This window comes from Lissotriton vulgaris, chromosome 11 (genome assembly GCF_964263255.1).
Source record: "Lissotriton vulgaris chromosome 11, aLisVul1.2, whole genome shotgun sequence".
Lineage (NCBI taxonomy): Eukaryota > Metazoa > Chordata > Amphibia > Caudata > Salamandridae > Lissotriton > Lissotriton vulgaris.
Window position 1 is genome coordinate 24,844,354 of NC_141699.1, and position 15,845 is coordinate 24,860,198.

The 15,845-nt window shown below is 48.4% G+C and overlaps 1 protein-coding gene across 1 annotated transcript; it reads right to left on the reverse strand.

Moving 5' to 3' along the window:
• Positions 1–323: 323 nt before the first annotated feature.
• Positions 324–10,648, reverse strand: RAN (RAN, member RAS oncogene family). The gene is made up of 7 exons (XM_086942664.1): positions 10,418–10,648; positions 9,706–9,760; positions 9,511–9,595; positions 7,673–7,798; positions 7,307–7,494; positions 1,120–1,290; positions 324–738 (listed from the first exon to the last, which is right to left on the reverse strand). The coding sequence occupies exons 2-7, from the start codon at positions 9,739–9,741 to the stop codon at positions 694–696; spliced, it is 651 nt and encodes a 216-aa protein (XP_086798790.1). The 5' UTR covers positions 9,742–9,760; positions 10,418–10,648; the 3' UTR covers positions 324–693.
• Between the last annotated feature and the right edge of the window lie 5,197 nt (positions 10,649–15,845).

Genomic DNA, 15,845 nt, shown 5'->3' on the forward strand with positions numbered 1-15,845 from the left:
TCCCATTTGTAATCAAGCCAGGAGACGGAGCAAGTCGGTTGAACCAATAAGGCTAGAGTATCAGATTGTCCGTAAAACTGGAATGTCTATGCCACCTACATACAAGTGAAAAACTAAATTTAATTGGCAAAAGTTCCATAAACCCACCCATTTACGCTTCTTACAAAATCCAATATTTAAAAAAGTCGAACTTGCGCTTGTTGCTCCAGTAGCTAAAGTGATATGCAATTGCAAACGGTCTTCGAGAAAACAAACAGATCTGAAGGGCACCTAACAGATCACACAAAGCATGCCCAAAAAATAATTGATACTTTACAACTATGTATAAAAGTTGACTTGCTTGGGTATTTGTAATACAACTTTATTATGGTCTAAACGAAAAGGAACGGGAACGACAGTAACAGGGTTCACCACTGAATGTGATGCGACTGTAGCAGTCTTTAAATTAGATTCGAAACGTGAGGATAAAGTAATTGCAGTCCAAAACAGCTAAATACGCAGGTCCAAAATATGAAGGAATTAATTTTTACTGCCACATTCACTCCGAAGCCCACTCATCTCCTTCCGCATCCCAAAGATTAAAGCACATGTTCTGCTCAGCTAGATAATAAAGTGGCAAACACGCTGCACCATCGACATCACAGGACAGTTGCCTATAAAACTAGACTTCTGACGCTGGGCTCCAGCTTTTGCTCACAGATCATCGTCCTCATCTGGCAATGCAGTGGTCTGGGCAATCTGAAAGAGGATAAACTTAGATTACCACACTGAAAATGCAGTACCATACATTGATCCAATAATGTGTCAAACGCTCCCAACACCACAGTGACATGCAATCAAACCCTTATGATTTAACCTCCCATGGAGGTTAGGCCTACAATGATGCCACCCTTCGAAACGCACCACTCGTCTCCAGTATAAGCTACACAATCAATGACCAGTCATCCACAACCTGGCAGTCACTAAGGTGTACCCATAATTGTCAACCAGTTACAAGCACCGAAAATGGCCAAACCAAAACACCTTGTGCTAAAGTCAGATTGACCAGCATGGCGTAATGCACTCTGCTGCTTGCGGAACTCTACCCAGGCCCACCTATAGCTAAAAACATCCACGTACCTGTAAATCTTGCTCGTATTGTGCTGCCAATGCTGGGTCCATTACAACTTCAGGTGGTGCAAGAGCAGGCATTGCTACAAACTCCAAATTGGGATCGCCGATTAATTTTCTTGCAAGCCAAAGGAAGGGCTTCTCAAAGTTGTAATTACTTTTTGCGGAAATGTCGTAGTACTAAAAAAAAAAAAAAAGTTGTTAGTGAAAAACAGGCAGTTGCGCGGACAAGTTGCTCGGACATGCAATCACATTTCTAAGAATCATGCTCCGACGCATAATTTAACTTAGTGTATGGTTACTTCAGTCTACAGAGAACAAAGTGACAGGATGTCTCCACTATTGCCCATTCTTTCCAACAACCCTTCAAAGAGCAGTAGTTAAAATTAAAGAGGCCAACATAGTTGTGCACTCTGCAAAAAAAAAAAAAAATATATATATATATATATATATATATATATATATATATATATATATACATTCTTTACCCACTTCAAGAGCCACCTTTGAACTCTAACAAACGTTCCGAGTTAAAGAAATTCTGTCACAACCATGCCCACACACATAGGAGCTACTTCGTTAATAGCATAGGAATGAGTACGTATTTTGCGGGAAAGCAAAGAATTTAAAACACCAAGGGTATAGGTTAAAAGGCCAGGCGACAGTTGTACTGCCAAGTTAGAGCCAAGAATCCATGTAGGTTAACGAGACTGCCCTCCTCCCCTGTATGCTGCCAAAGGGAAGAAAAAGCTAGTTATCCAAGACACTTCAATAGTATTACAATGTCGCGCCAAAGCCCCCTAATGATGCTCACAATACAAAATCACCATCTTCAGGAATTTAGGAAGGGACTCCAGACCTGGCTGTTCAACTTATTGCACCCAAGCTGTATGGCTCTGCGCCTAGATACCCTAGCAGCGCTCTATAAATCCTGCTAGATTGAAGAGGCCAACAGCACACTTGCATATTGCCATCACTTGTTCTGCAAGACCAGATGTTCTTAGGTGTAGACATTTTACTAAAGCATCCAAGGCATGGCAAGTGTTCAACTGTCATTGCTTAATGACCAGTAGCAGAGGTAAGAGCAGCAGTCACACCTGCTAGCGGTGTAGTACTAGTCAGCAAGGTGCTGGCTAGTGGAGCACAAACCACCACATCAGGTGTACTGACCACCACCCAGAACCACTAACAGCGCAAACAAGTGTCCTGAACACTGGGATGGGTCTGAGTCACTTAATGCATAACCGCTCCCCTCATAGCTTTAACTGCCCTGAATAACTCCCCCCACGGCCTCCTTTTTGTATTGCAATTGCCACCCCACTGCACACTAAAGTATGCCCAGCATTCCAGCTACAGATCATTGGGTATCAGTGGCAACCAATAGGGATGGGGAATTCTTGACACTAAGGACATAGGGCCATTTACCCCTTGTATTATTGATGTCACTGTTTTACTATGCTCACTCCTATGCCTTCCCCAACCCACTTATTACCTACAATTTCGTCATATCTAATGGCCTGTTTTGTATGCACAGTAAAGCGCTCTGATATCTGCAAACATCTGGTTCGCGCTATATAAAACTTTCAAATAAAAAAATGATTGCTTACTTTGTACTATTGCAGAAATCACTAGTTTGGTCTGCATACAAATCAGTGTAAACATTTCAGGCAGTTTTAGGCAAAGTAACGGCGTGGTCAATAAAGAAAACCTGTATGACCTTTCCCTCCAGCCAATGCACCCTTTGGGATCCTCGGCCCCAATCTGAATTAAAAGACCAACCTTTCAGTGTGGTAAAAGATAAGGGAAATTATATATCTAACTGGTTAGTTTATGGGTTCAAAGCTTGGAACTACCGCTTCTTTCACCCAATTCTAGACACCATCTACATTTGTGGAAAAACAGGAAGTGCCTTGGTATGCTCTAAATGCCGAATGAGAGTGAATATAATATACAAGACCATCGTCGGAAACCAATACCGCCATAATTCATCACTTCAAAACCACCATTGGTACATGAACAGCAGTTTTAAAAATCCAGTCTCCTTTGGACACAGATTGTATAATACTCTGCACCATAGTCCACGAAGCACGCAGAGAAGGTCACTCCCCGAGCTAGACCTGAGGCCTGTTCGACCATACTGTCATGGATGCTCCTAGCAAGCTTACTGAAGCAAAAAAGATCAAAAACAAAACAGCCTTGGAGTCTTAATGTAGTTTTATAAGCGTGGTCACATGACCTGCTCAGCCAAGTTAATACAATCAATACCCCCCAGTAGCATATGTTTACACAAAAACAACATGAGCTCACAGGTTAGCGTATTTGTAATATATGACCAGTACATGTTCCCATGCATAGCACCAAGTACACCTGGCAGCATTCCTATTACACATGAATTGAATTTGGGGGAGAATTCTACAGCAAGAGCACTTTTAGCAAGTGGCTGCCCACATTTCCGGTTCTTGCCCTGCTGCATAAGCGCCACAAACAATATACACCTTTGTGTCAGTTTAACGCGAGGGGGCATTTTTGCAGTAATCAGCACTATACCTAGGATTGCTCTTATTGCATAAATCTTATGTAATCTTGCCGAATTATTAGGCAATTCCCATGTGGAGAGCTATATTTAGGACCTACTCACCAGACAAATAGGAGTGCTGTTTAGTGAAGGGGCATCAAAGCTTTAAACTTGGATTTCCAGTCACATTTGCTGTGTCTAGAGACAAGGGTCACAAGTCTGTTTACATGAAAGGCTACAGGGTGTCGAGTGTTCCCTTCCGAAAACGTAACATTCAAATAGCTAACTGAACATAAATGTTTCAGTAGTTGACAGCTCTTCTTTGTATTATTGTAATACGATGGCTGAAACTTAATTTTACAGATTACAACACTATAGTTTCGTGGGTAAAATGGCATAACGGGTAAGTTTATGGCCATTTCCATGGCACATTTGCTGCCTGTAAATGACGGATACCACAAGCTTAATCAATATATGGAGTTTAATATGGACCGAGAATCACTCCTTCAGGCACCTGTCCTGATCGCAATGTCGGGGGTGTGGAATTTTGATCGTCAGACTCCCAGGACATTGTTTGGAGTCAAGGACAACCAGTTGTGTTTACTTTGTCATTGGAACATGTAGGCCTAACACGCAGCAGCAGACCCCTTGGCTTCCATTTTCAAAATGACATGTTTTGAATCAGTGATTGGCATGGTCTGGAGTAGATAGTGTCCACATTAAATCCGGCCCATCTAGTATTCATGGTTCCCTAATGTAATGAAATTTGGGTCAGTGCTCCAAGGCAGTGTAGAGCAAGCTTACTACACTGACAGTATAAACATGGGTACACCAGTTTGAAGTGTTTAAGAGGCTACTTCTAATGCAGATTTTTTACATATTTGCAGAACCTTCAAAGCAAGATTGACGATTTCTTTGCTTTCAAAATAAAATGTTCAGAAACATTTTAAAGCATCACTTGGTAAAAAGTGTCAATGAACGCTAGTATGTTCAAAAATATGCATAAATAGGAAAAAAAAGTGTAACCAGTTTAACCCCTTGCCTGCTCGTGACGGAAACGTCACGAGCCTCGGGTGGGCTGTGCTGGTGATGGAACGGTTCCATCACAGCCTGCTCGTAGCGCCTGCGTGGCACGAATTCCACGCCTGCGCTGAAGGTTCTATTAGGCGCATACGGAACGGTTCCGTCATAAGCACAGCCTACCCGAGGCTCGTGATGGCGCAGTTCCGTCACGAGCATGGGAGAGCCGTGCCCCCCCCCTCCCCCTTAGCTGCGGCAGCTATTCCGCTGCATCGCTAAGGGGTTAAGATAATGAGAAACATGGAACCAAACACTAGTTCTGCAATTGGTCAGTGTTTTGTGGACGAGTTAACATGGCTTTCCAAAACTTTTGGGAGCCCACCCCTATAACACTGGTAAAAGTTTTGGGCCTGCAAAACCACACATTACCACAGTAGTCCCAAGCACTGAGCAAAATGGTGCAGATATGCTCCTTGTGAAAGAACATAATGCGGTCACTCACAGTGAAGTCAGCTGATATATAGATTTAAGTAGAACTTAACCGGAATGATGAATAATGCACACCATCCAGCATAATACTATCATGGAAAGAGGTGCTGAGGTTTCAGACAGAGCAGATGCAGAGGTGTAGAATTTAATAAAATATCTGCCCAAGGGGAAGATTGCTTCATAAATCTACTTGTCCTGTAACAAAATCCACGTGTCCCTTCTGTGCCATGTAATGAGGCACAGTGTCAAGTCTGATTTGCATATGGCAGGGTCCAAACTGGGGTGGTGTAGTGGCAAAAAACACAATGGATTTAACCCATATCACCTGCTGGACGAGAGGAAGGTTTGAATCAGTCAGAAGTCCATCCATCATTTGCTGCAGTCACCCAAGTGGGTCGGGCATGCCCAAAGTAGGTTCCTTGCTAACTGCCACTGGATTTATCCTAGTTGGCACATGAAGGGTGACATACCCCAGAACTGGTCCCAAGACGCTGGTTTCCAGGTGAGGGAGGACCTGGTGAGGAGGGTCATGGCTGATTTGCATACGGCTGGACGCAAACGAGGGTGATTTAGTAGGCAAAATAATGGATTTGACATTAGAGCAGGGAGGGAGAATGTTTGAATCATTCAGCATGGTGTTGCAATTACACAATCTAGATACTGGGGATGAAGTAACTGCAAACATGAGTACCAGGATTGGAATGCCCTTTAGAGCCTGTGCAAACCTAGCTTGCACATTTTAAGGGTGTTCACCAACTAGTCTAATCTTTTTCTGTACTGAGAAAGGTTGGATATTTACTCCATTCAACAGCAGACAAAACTTCTCCCAAACATTCAGTTTTGCATGTATATTTGCTCATGCCAAAACGCAGGTCAAACATTTTCTAAGTACTATTTACTGGCCTACTTCTGGAGTCCAGTGAACAAAAGTAATATCTGCACATAATCCAAGAGCATTGGTGCACTTTATTTAAACTAGGCACCCAAGTTGGTCTAGCGTAAACCATGACCATTTGTGCTTTACAATTGTCTCTCCATTGGTCTATTGGCTAGCTTCACTGAGTGACTGCATTCTGTTCTTTCACAAGTTCAGTGCCATGCCTACTGTGCAACATGTGCTTCTTGAGACCAAAACAATTTTGCCAATGTATGTTGTGATGTTGAGGGCCCAGCAGCTCCTACACCAATAAAGGTTTTACAAAAACCATGCCAAAAAAAAAAGTCATGCATTGACAAAACTAAGAGGCTGACCAACAATTTTAGACCTACTGGCTCTAGCAATGCTGGTTTATTTTTAGGTTTATCATAATCTTAGAAGTGGTCACTGATTTTCTATTAAGAAAAAGGGGACATACTAGTACACATCAACTTATTTTACTAGACCCTGCTGCAAAGAAACTGTGCCTACATTTTCAGTAGTTTAGCGAGATGTTTTTGCACTTTGTGAACATTTTATTTTGAAAGTAAAGAACCCTCAATCTTGCTTTCAAGCTTCTACAAATATTTGCATCTAACTAGGGAGGACTATACATAGCCTCATATTGCTTAACCTCTTGGCTGCTAGGCGTTTTCCCGCTGTGTGCTGGAAAATGCCATTTTAGTGGCACCATGACGAGCTCAGTTAGCTCGTCATTAGCACACGACACCCGTGGGTGATGACGAGCTGAGCTCGTCATCAGCATCGAAAGGGTTAACATTGAAAATGTGCGTACACATCTGTACGCACTAGTTCCTGTCAAGTAGTGCAGTCTGAGCTTACGACATTTTCTTAAAGCGCTCACCCTAATAAAGACTTTGCATTAATGAACCATAAACACAGGTTTGAACGGTACTAACACATGGACACAAATATTACTCTAACTACATGCAATGCCCTTCCCCGATCCATAATGTAGTATTGTGTAGTGGCATCAAAACGGTTCGTACTGCAGAGGTTGGGCCTACTAGTCCCAAGGACAAATACACAAACACTTGTTGCCCTTGACCCCAAACAATAGGTCCTGAGAGGAGGGCTTTATTTTGAGAACACTCATCTACTGTATATAAACTACTCTACAGTGTATGCCCCTTAAAACCTACGTCTACTCACACCAGTTACTAATGTACCCCAAATTAAAAGGAGTGCATGGAAGACTAGCCAAACACAGGGGGTGGCCAGTGATAGGTACATACCTGGAGGTTCTTCTTCCTGTGGAAGACTATGGACTTTGCCTTCACTTTCCTGTCTTTGATATCCACTTTGTTGCCACAGAGCACGATGGGGATGTTTTCGCACACTCGCACCAAGTCCCGATGCCAATTAGGAACATTTTTGTATGTAACTCTTGATGTGACGTCAAACATGATAATGGCACACTGGGCTGGAAGGGACAGAGTAGTGTTAGACAGGGCAGGTGTAAACATGCTGCACACATCTGTACAAGGAAGTGGGGCAAGCATTGCTACATCAAAAAGCCAGCTAGGAGCCCACGACTGCGACAAGAGCACCAGTCCTGTCACATGCAGCGCTTTGGGTACCCATTTAACATTGAGACGTACCTTGGATATAGTAGCCATCTCGAAGGCCGCCAAACTTCTCCTGGCCGGCGGTGTCCCAGACGTTGAACTTGATGGGGCCTCGGTTCGTGTGGAAGACGAGAGGGTGGACCTCGACTCCGAGCGTGGCTGCGGGAGAGAGGGAGAGCATCAGTGCCAGTAGGTGGCATGCATAGATCAGGGCCCACCAGGAGTACACACTACAAGAGCATTAGAGATCAGTGCTGTGGGGGTCCGAGCCAGCAGGTGGAATGCACAGAGCTGAGCCCACCACAGCTAAGAGCATCGGTACCGGATGTGTCCCAGCCAGCATCAGGGCCCACCAAGAGTACACACTTCCAAGAGCATCAGAGATCAGTGCTGTGGGGGTCCCTGGCAGCAGGCGGCATGCACAGATCAGGGCCCACCAGGAGTACACAGCTAAGAGCATCAGAGATCAGTGCTGTGGGGGTCCCTGGCTGCAGGCGGCATGCACAGATCAGAGCCCACCAGGAGTACACAGCTAAGAGCATCAGAGATCAGTGCTGTGGGGGTCCCTGGCTGCAGGCGGCATGCACAGATCAGGGCCCACCAGGAGTACACAGCTAAGAGCATCAGAGATCAGTGCTGTGTGGGTCCCTGGCTGCAGGCGGCATGCACAGATCAGGGCCCACCAGGAGTACACAGCTAAGAGCATCAGAGATCAGTGCTGTGGGGGTCCCTGGCTGCAGGCGGCATGCACAGATCAGGGCCCACCAGGAGTACACACACTTCAAGCGCATCAGAGATCAGTGCTGTGGGGGTCCCTGGCTGCAGGTGGCATGCACAGATGAGGGCCCACCAGGAGTACACAGCTAAGAGCATCAGAGATCAGTGCTGGAGGGGTCCCTGGCTGCAGGCGGCATGCACAGATGAGGGCCCACCAGGAGTACACAGCTAAGAGCATCAGAGATCAGTGCTGGAGGGGTCCCTGGCTGAAGGCGGCATGCATAGGGCTTATCAGGAGTACACAGCTAAGAGCATCAGAGATCAGTGCTGGAGGGGTCCCTGGCTGCAGGCGGCATGCACAGATCAGGGCCCACCAGGAGTACACACACTTCAAGCGCATCAGAGATCAGTGCCGTGGGGGTCCCTGGCTGCAGGTGGCATGCACAGATGAGGGCCCACCAGGAGTACACAGCTAAGAGCATCAGAGATCAGTGCTGGAGGGGTCCCTGGCTGCAGGCGGCATGCACAGATGAGGGCCCACCAGGAGTACACAGCTAAGAGCATCAGAGATCAGTGCTGGAGGGGTCCCTGGCTGAAGGCGGCATGCATAGGGCTTATCAGGAGTACACAGCTAAGAGCATCAGAGATCAGTGCTGGAGGGGTCCCTGGCTGCAGGCGGCATGCACAGATCAGGGCCCACCAGGAGTACACACACTTCGAGCGCATCAGAGATCAGTGCCGTGGGGGTCCCTGGCTGCAGGTGGCATGCACAGATGAGGGCCCACCAGGAGTACACAGCTAAGAGCATCAGAGATCAGTGCTGGAGGGGTCCCTGGCTGCAGGCGGCATGCACAGATGAGGGCCCACCAGGAGTACACAGCTAAGAGCATCAGAGATCAGTGCTGGAGGGGTCCCTGGCTGAAGGCGGCATGCATAGGGCTTATCAGGAGTACACAGCTAAGAGCATCAGAGATCAGTGCTGGAGGGGTCCCTGGCTGCAGGTGGCATGCACAGATCAGGGCCCACCAGGAGTACACAGCTAAGAGCATCGGTACCGGATGTGTCCCAGTCAGCATCAGGGCCCACCAACAGTACAGGTCAGGAGCATGCACCATCAGGGTCCACAACAAGCACACGGCGCCGCGGACACCTACCCACATACTTCTTCTCGAACTCGCCGGTCAAGTGGCGCTTGACGAAGGTGGTCTTGCCGGTGCCTCCATCCCCGACTAAGACGAGCTGTAAAACAAGAGCCGGGAGTGAGAGTGCGGCCGTCCCGGGGGGGGGGGGGGGGGGGGGGGGGGGGGGAGAAGAGAGTAGTAAAGTAAGCCAGGGGGGGGGACTCTTACCTTGAACTGAACCTGCGGATCTCCCTGGGAAGCCATGGTGTGCGGAGGGGGGGATCTGTGGGGAGAAGAGAGGGCGTTAGTCCGCGGACACGTGAGGAAGGACAGACCCGCCCGCTTCCCGCCACCGGCCGGGCCTCCGGGGAGCAGTGACGGGGCAGCATGGGCCTCAACCCGGGGCCGCGCCCTCCCGCCAGCCGCCCGCCCCTTCCAGCGAGGCCCGCAGACCGCTCCCGCCGGCCCGTGGGGCCTCCATCAGCGCCTCGGAAACTACACCACCACCCGCCCTCAGGAAACGGGAAGCTGCTGGCGCGCGCCTCTTAACCAGGGTTAACTATCTCACAAGTGCGGGAGCCCCCTCACCCCTCCGGAAGGGCACCCTCCTTCACCCACAGGACCCGGCCGGGCACTCTGCGACCCGCCCGAGGCCCCTGCGACCCGCCCGAGGCCCCTGTGACCCGCCCGGGGTCCCTGCGACCCGCCCGGGGCCCCTACCTCAGGGAGCGGCCGGGCCCGCTTTGACTAGAGCAGTTACTTCAGGGAGGGCGGGTAAAAAGCGCGCCAAGTCTGCGGGCCTCTGCGAAGGCCTCGGGGGCCCGGTCGGCCGAGTGTGCAGGGCCCGTGGGTAACGCAGAGCCTGCGGGGGTCGGGGTGGGCGCCGGGGGGCTGCGCGGGCTCGGATGGCAGCGATGCGCGGCGGATTCCCAGCACTCACCTTCCAGAAGAGTCTGTGCTGCTGCAAAATGGCGGAAGCGCGATTCAAATACCCCAACTGCGCAGGCGCCCACGTGACCTCCTGCGTCACTGCACCAACCGGCGCGGAATGGGAGATGCGTTTGAAAGGGAGAATAGAGGGGAAACGCGGGAAAACAAGGCGACCACTGCGCATGCGCGGCTCGGCTCCGGGGAGACCAGCGAGTGCGAAGCCTTTGCTGCGCTCAGGCACACGGACGTCACACCAGAGGCTGTCGTCACAGAGCCTAGGTCACGTGACGCAGCATAGGCTGCGCATTACAGGCGCGGTCCGGGCAGTACAGGCGCGCCCTGCCCTGAGCTCACCAGGCACAAACTCACTATAGGAGACAGTGCCAACCCCTGCTGCAGTGCAGGCACACTCACATGCACCATCAGCAAACAGTACAGGCACTCACCATCATTATACAGTACAGGCGCGCCCTGCCCTGATCTCAGCAGTCACAGGCACAACCTCACTATCAGCGACTGTCAAACCCTGCCGCGGTGCAGGCACACTCACATGCACCATCAACAAATAGTACAGACACACCTCTCGCACAACAGGCACTCACCATCATTATTCAGTACAGGCGCGCCCTGCCCTGATCTCAGCAGTCACAGGCACAAACTCACTATCAGCGATTGTTTTTTATTTATTTATTTATTTATTTATTTATTTATGCATTTTTATATAGCGCGGACTTTACCCGAAGGCGTCAGAGCGCTTCACAATAGGAACAAAAATATTACATGATGAGAGTATTACACGAGAACAGATTACAAAAGCAGATGTTAAGTTACATAAGTTAAAAGTGACAATTGTGAGCAAACAACAATACATGAGGTAGTAAAAATTGTAAGAGATGATACAAGATGAGAACATTACACGAGAACAGATTACAAAATCAGACGTTAAGTTCCATAAGGTAAAAGTGACACTTGTGAGCAAACAAAAATCATGAGGTAGTAAAAAATTGTGAGCAACCAAAAATACATGAGGTAGTAAAAAGTGCACAAAAGGAAAAAAGAAAAAGTGACAAGTGTGCAGGTTACAAGATAAACAAAGTATAATTTGAGGTATAATACTGCAAAATGTGCTAGACACTCAGGCACAAGAACAAACGTTACGTAGGCAAAGGTGGCACTTGTGCAAGTATCAAAGGTAAAAACATGTGAGAGGTAGCAGTAACACACGGTCGAAGTGGTGTGTGCATGTTACAAATGGGTACCCAATACAAGTACATGGATAGTACTGTAAAAAAGGCGAACGCTCCAACCACAAGAACACACTAGGAAGGCACTTCCATGATCATGGAAGGTAGACTTTTCAGTAGTGGGAGGTCTTCCTTCAAATAACAAAGAGGACGTGAGTTATTTTTGGAGGTGTCTCTGGAGGAGGATAACTTTGAGGTCCCTTTTGAAGGCCCGGGAGGAGGCGGTGGTCGGGAGCTGACGCAGAAAGGAGTTCCAGATTCTCACTGCGTTCCCTGAAAAGGATTGGGCCATCGTTCTTTGCTTCTTGAAAGTGGGAGGTTCAAGCAATAGATTCTCCGCTTTGCGTGAAGGTCTAGAGCCGGTATACAACGTTGACAACGCGAGCGTTACAACGAAGTACCATTACCACGCGGTTATAACAACGAAAGTTGTTTCAACGAATTGCGCTGGGTGGCGCTCAAGGATAATAAATAATTTAATTTACTATCCCAACACCTTCCCTACTATCCACGGGGACTGGTGTTGGAATAGTAAATTATATTTTTTAAATTTGCGCCCCCCCAACGCAAGTCGTTGTAACGACTTGCGTTGTTACAACCGCGTTGTAATGGTACACGTGGTAATGGTACGCGTGGTAGTGACATACATCCTCTAGAGCCTCCAGAGAGTTTCAGTTTATTCGCCAGATAGCGAGGAGAGGAAGAGTGCAAGGCTTTGTGGGTGATACAAGCGGTCTTGTAGATAGCTCTAGCCTCGAAGGGAAGCCAGCGGTGGGTGGATAACATCGGTGTGATGTGATCGCTTCTTTTGGCCCCATAGATGAAACGAGCTGCTGAATGGAAAACAGACTTCAGTGGGGACAAGTGGGATTTGGGGAGGCCCGTAAGAAGAGAATTGCAGTAGTCAAGTCTGGAGAGGACCAGCGATTTCACCAGGGTTATAAGGTCCTGCTCCAGGAAGAAGCAACGGATTCCCCAAAGAAGGCGCAGTTGGAAACGAGCAGATTTTGCAATGGAATTGATGTGGGGAATTAGATTGAGTTTTTTGTCTAGTATGACACCCAGGGATTTTGCGCTGTCGACGATGATGGGTTTATTGTTTAGTAGATGCATCTGATCCATCCATGATTGAACCGGGGGAGGAGAGAGTGAGGAGGAGAAGAGGAGGAATTCAGTTTTGGAGGGATTCAGAATCAGTTGATGAGTTGACATCCAGTTATGAATGGAGTCGAGAGTAGAGCTTAGGATGGAGAGATCGTGAGTGGAGGCAATCTTGAGGTAGAGTTGAGTGTCGTCTGCATAGAGATGATAGTGAATCCCGGATTTACTTAGGAGATTCCCAGTGGTTCTAAATAGAGATTGAACAATGTGGGTGCGAGTATAGAGCCTTGGGGAACACCTTGACCTACCGCCACAGGAGATGAAAGACTGTTCGCTATTTTGATCATTTGAGATCTGTCAGAGAGGAAGGAAGCAAACCATTTAAGCACAGTGCCCTCCATGCCCATTCTCTGTTGAAGAATATTGAGGAGGGTGTTGTGATTGACAGTGTCAAAGGCTGCAGAAAGGTCAAGGAGGATTAGAAGACAGGACCCCCCTGAATCGAGGATCCTCAGCGTATCATCGACCACTTGCAGTAGGGCTGTTTCAGTGCTGCAGTTTTGGATGAAGCCGGACTGACAATTGTCAAGAAGATCATTGTCCTTGATATGACGAGAGAGTTGTTTAGCTACACATCTTTCTGTGATCTTCGCAAGAAAGGGAAGGTTAGTGATCGGGCGGAAGTTGTTGAGGTCATTGGCATCAGCAGTGGGTTTTTTGAGCAGAGGAGTGACCTGCCCAGTTTTGAAGGAGACAGGAAGGGAGCCTTGCCAGAGGGAGAGGTTGATCAGAGTGGCCCAATAGGAGAGAGAATGGGTATAGAAGTCAAAGGCAATGGCACTGTGGATAGGGTCAAGAGAATGGTTGTGAGGGCTTTGTTTCGCGTATGCACTTGAGAAGGGCATCTTCAGATATGGGGTCAAAACTCTGCCAAATAGCTAGGGACCCCTGCCGCAGTACAAGCACGCACACATGCACCATCAGCAAATAGTAAAGGCATATCTCATTCTACAGGCACACACCATCATTATACAGTACCCTGCCCTGATCCTCACCAGTCACAGGCACAAACTCACTATCACCATCTGCCACTGCGGGCACTCACTATCATAACACAGTAATGGTACATCTCTCACACTAGAGGCACTCACTATTATTATCACACAGTACAGACACATCTTGCACACCACAGGCACTCACCATTATCACACAGTAAAGGTTCATCTTGCAAACTACATGCACTCACTGACATTATCTCACAGTACAGGCAGATCTTGCACACTACAGGCACTCACTATCATAACACAGTAAAGGTACATCTTGCACACTACAGGCACTCACTATCATTATCACACAGTAACAGTACATCTCTCACACTAGAGACACTCACTATCATTATCACACAGTACAGGCACATCTCTCACACTAGAGACACTCACTATCATTATCACACAGTACAGGCACATCTCTCACACTACAGGCCCTCACTTTCATTATCACACAGTACAGGCACATCTCTTACACTACAGGCCCTCACTTTCATTATCACACAGTACAGGCACATCTCTCACACCACAGGCCCTCACTTTCCTTATCACACAGTACAGGCACATCTCTCACACTACAGGCACTCACTTTCATTATGGCACATTATAGGCACATCTGCACACGACAGGCACTCCCTGTCATTATCACACAGTAACAGCACATCTCTCACACTGGAGGCACTCACTATGATTATCACACAGTACAGGCACATCTCTCACACTACAGGCCCTCACTTTCATTATCACACAGTACAGGCACATCTCTCACACTACAGGCCCTCACTTTCATTATCACACAGTACAGGCACATCTCTTACACTACAGGCCCTCACTTTCATTATCACACAGTACAGGCACATCTCTCACACCACAGGCCCTCACTTTCATTATCACACAGTACAGGCACATCTCTCACACTACAGGCCCTCACTTTCATTATCACACAGTACAGGCACATCTCTCACACTACAGGCCCTCACTTTCATTATCACACAGTACAGGCACATCTCTCACACTACAGGCCCTCACTTTCATTATCACACAGTACAGGCACATCTCTCACACTACAGGCACTCACTTTCATTATCACACAGTACAGGCACATCTCTCACACTACAGGCCCTCACTTTCATTATCACACAGCACAGGCACATCTCTCACACTATAGGCACTCACTTTCATTATGGCACATTACAGGCACATCTGCACACTACAGGCACTCCCTGTCATTATCACACAGTACAGGCACATCTCTCACACTGGAGGCACTCACTATGATTATCACACAGTACAGGCACATCTCTCACACTACAGGCCCTCACTTTCATTATCACACAGTACAGGCACATCTCTCACACTACAGGCACTCACTATCATTATTGCACTGTAACAGCACATCTCTCACACTACAGACACTCACTATCATTATCACACAGTACAGGGGAAACCTTTTGCCACTTGCCGACCTGCTGCCATTCTTTGCTTGTGGAGCACCTGGGATTGAGAGCAACACCTGTGGACGTCTCGCTGCTTGTCTCCCGCCGCCCTGCGCTCTCCTACCATCAGAGCGGGGCCGCCGAGCGGAGACGAGCGCTGTCCAAACTACAATCCCCAGCAGCCCCAGTGTCCTGCCTCGTCACCTGCAAGCGCCAGGAGGCGCTCAAAAGCAGCAACCCCACGGTCGAGTGGGGGAAACCTTTTGCCACTTGCCGACCTGCTGCCATTCTTTGCTTGTGGAGCACCTGGGATTGAGAGCAACACCTGTGGACGTCTCGCTGCTTGTCTCCCGCCGCCCTGCGCTCTCCTACCATCAGAGCGGGGCCGCCGAGCGGAGACGAGCGCGGTCCAAACTACAATCCCCAGCAGCCCCAGTGTCCTGCCTCGTCACCTGCAAGCGCCAGGAGGCGCTCAAAAGCAGCAACCCCACGGTCGAGTGGGGGAAACCTTTTGCCACTTGCCGACCTGCTGCCATTCTTTGCTTGTGGAGCACCTGGGATTGAGAGCAACACCTGTGGACGTCTCGCTGCTTGTCTCCCGCCGCCCTGCG

Excerpts from the sequence above, each read along its gene's own strand:
- RAN (XM_086942664.1), bottom strand. The coding sequence starts at position 9,741 with ATGGCTTCCCAGGGAGATCCGCAGGTTCAGTTCAAG. Across the intron at positions 9,596-9,705 it reads ATCCGCAGGTTCAGTTCAAG|CTCGTCTTAGTCGGGGATGG; the intron begins GTAAGAGTCCCC and ends CTTGTTTTACAG. Across the intron at positions 739-1,119 it reads AATACGAGCAAGATTTACAG|ATTGCCCAGACCACTGCATT; the intron begins GTACGTGGATGT and ends ATCCTCTTTCAG.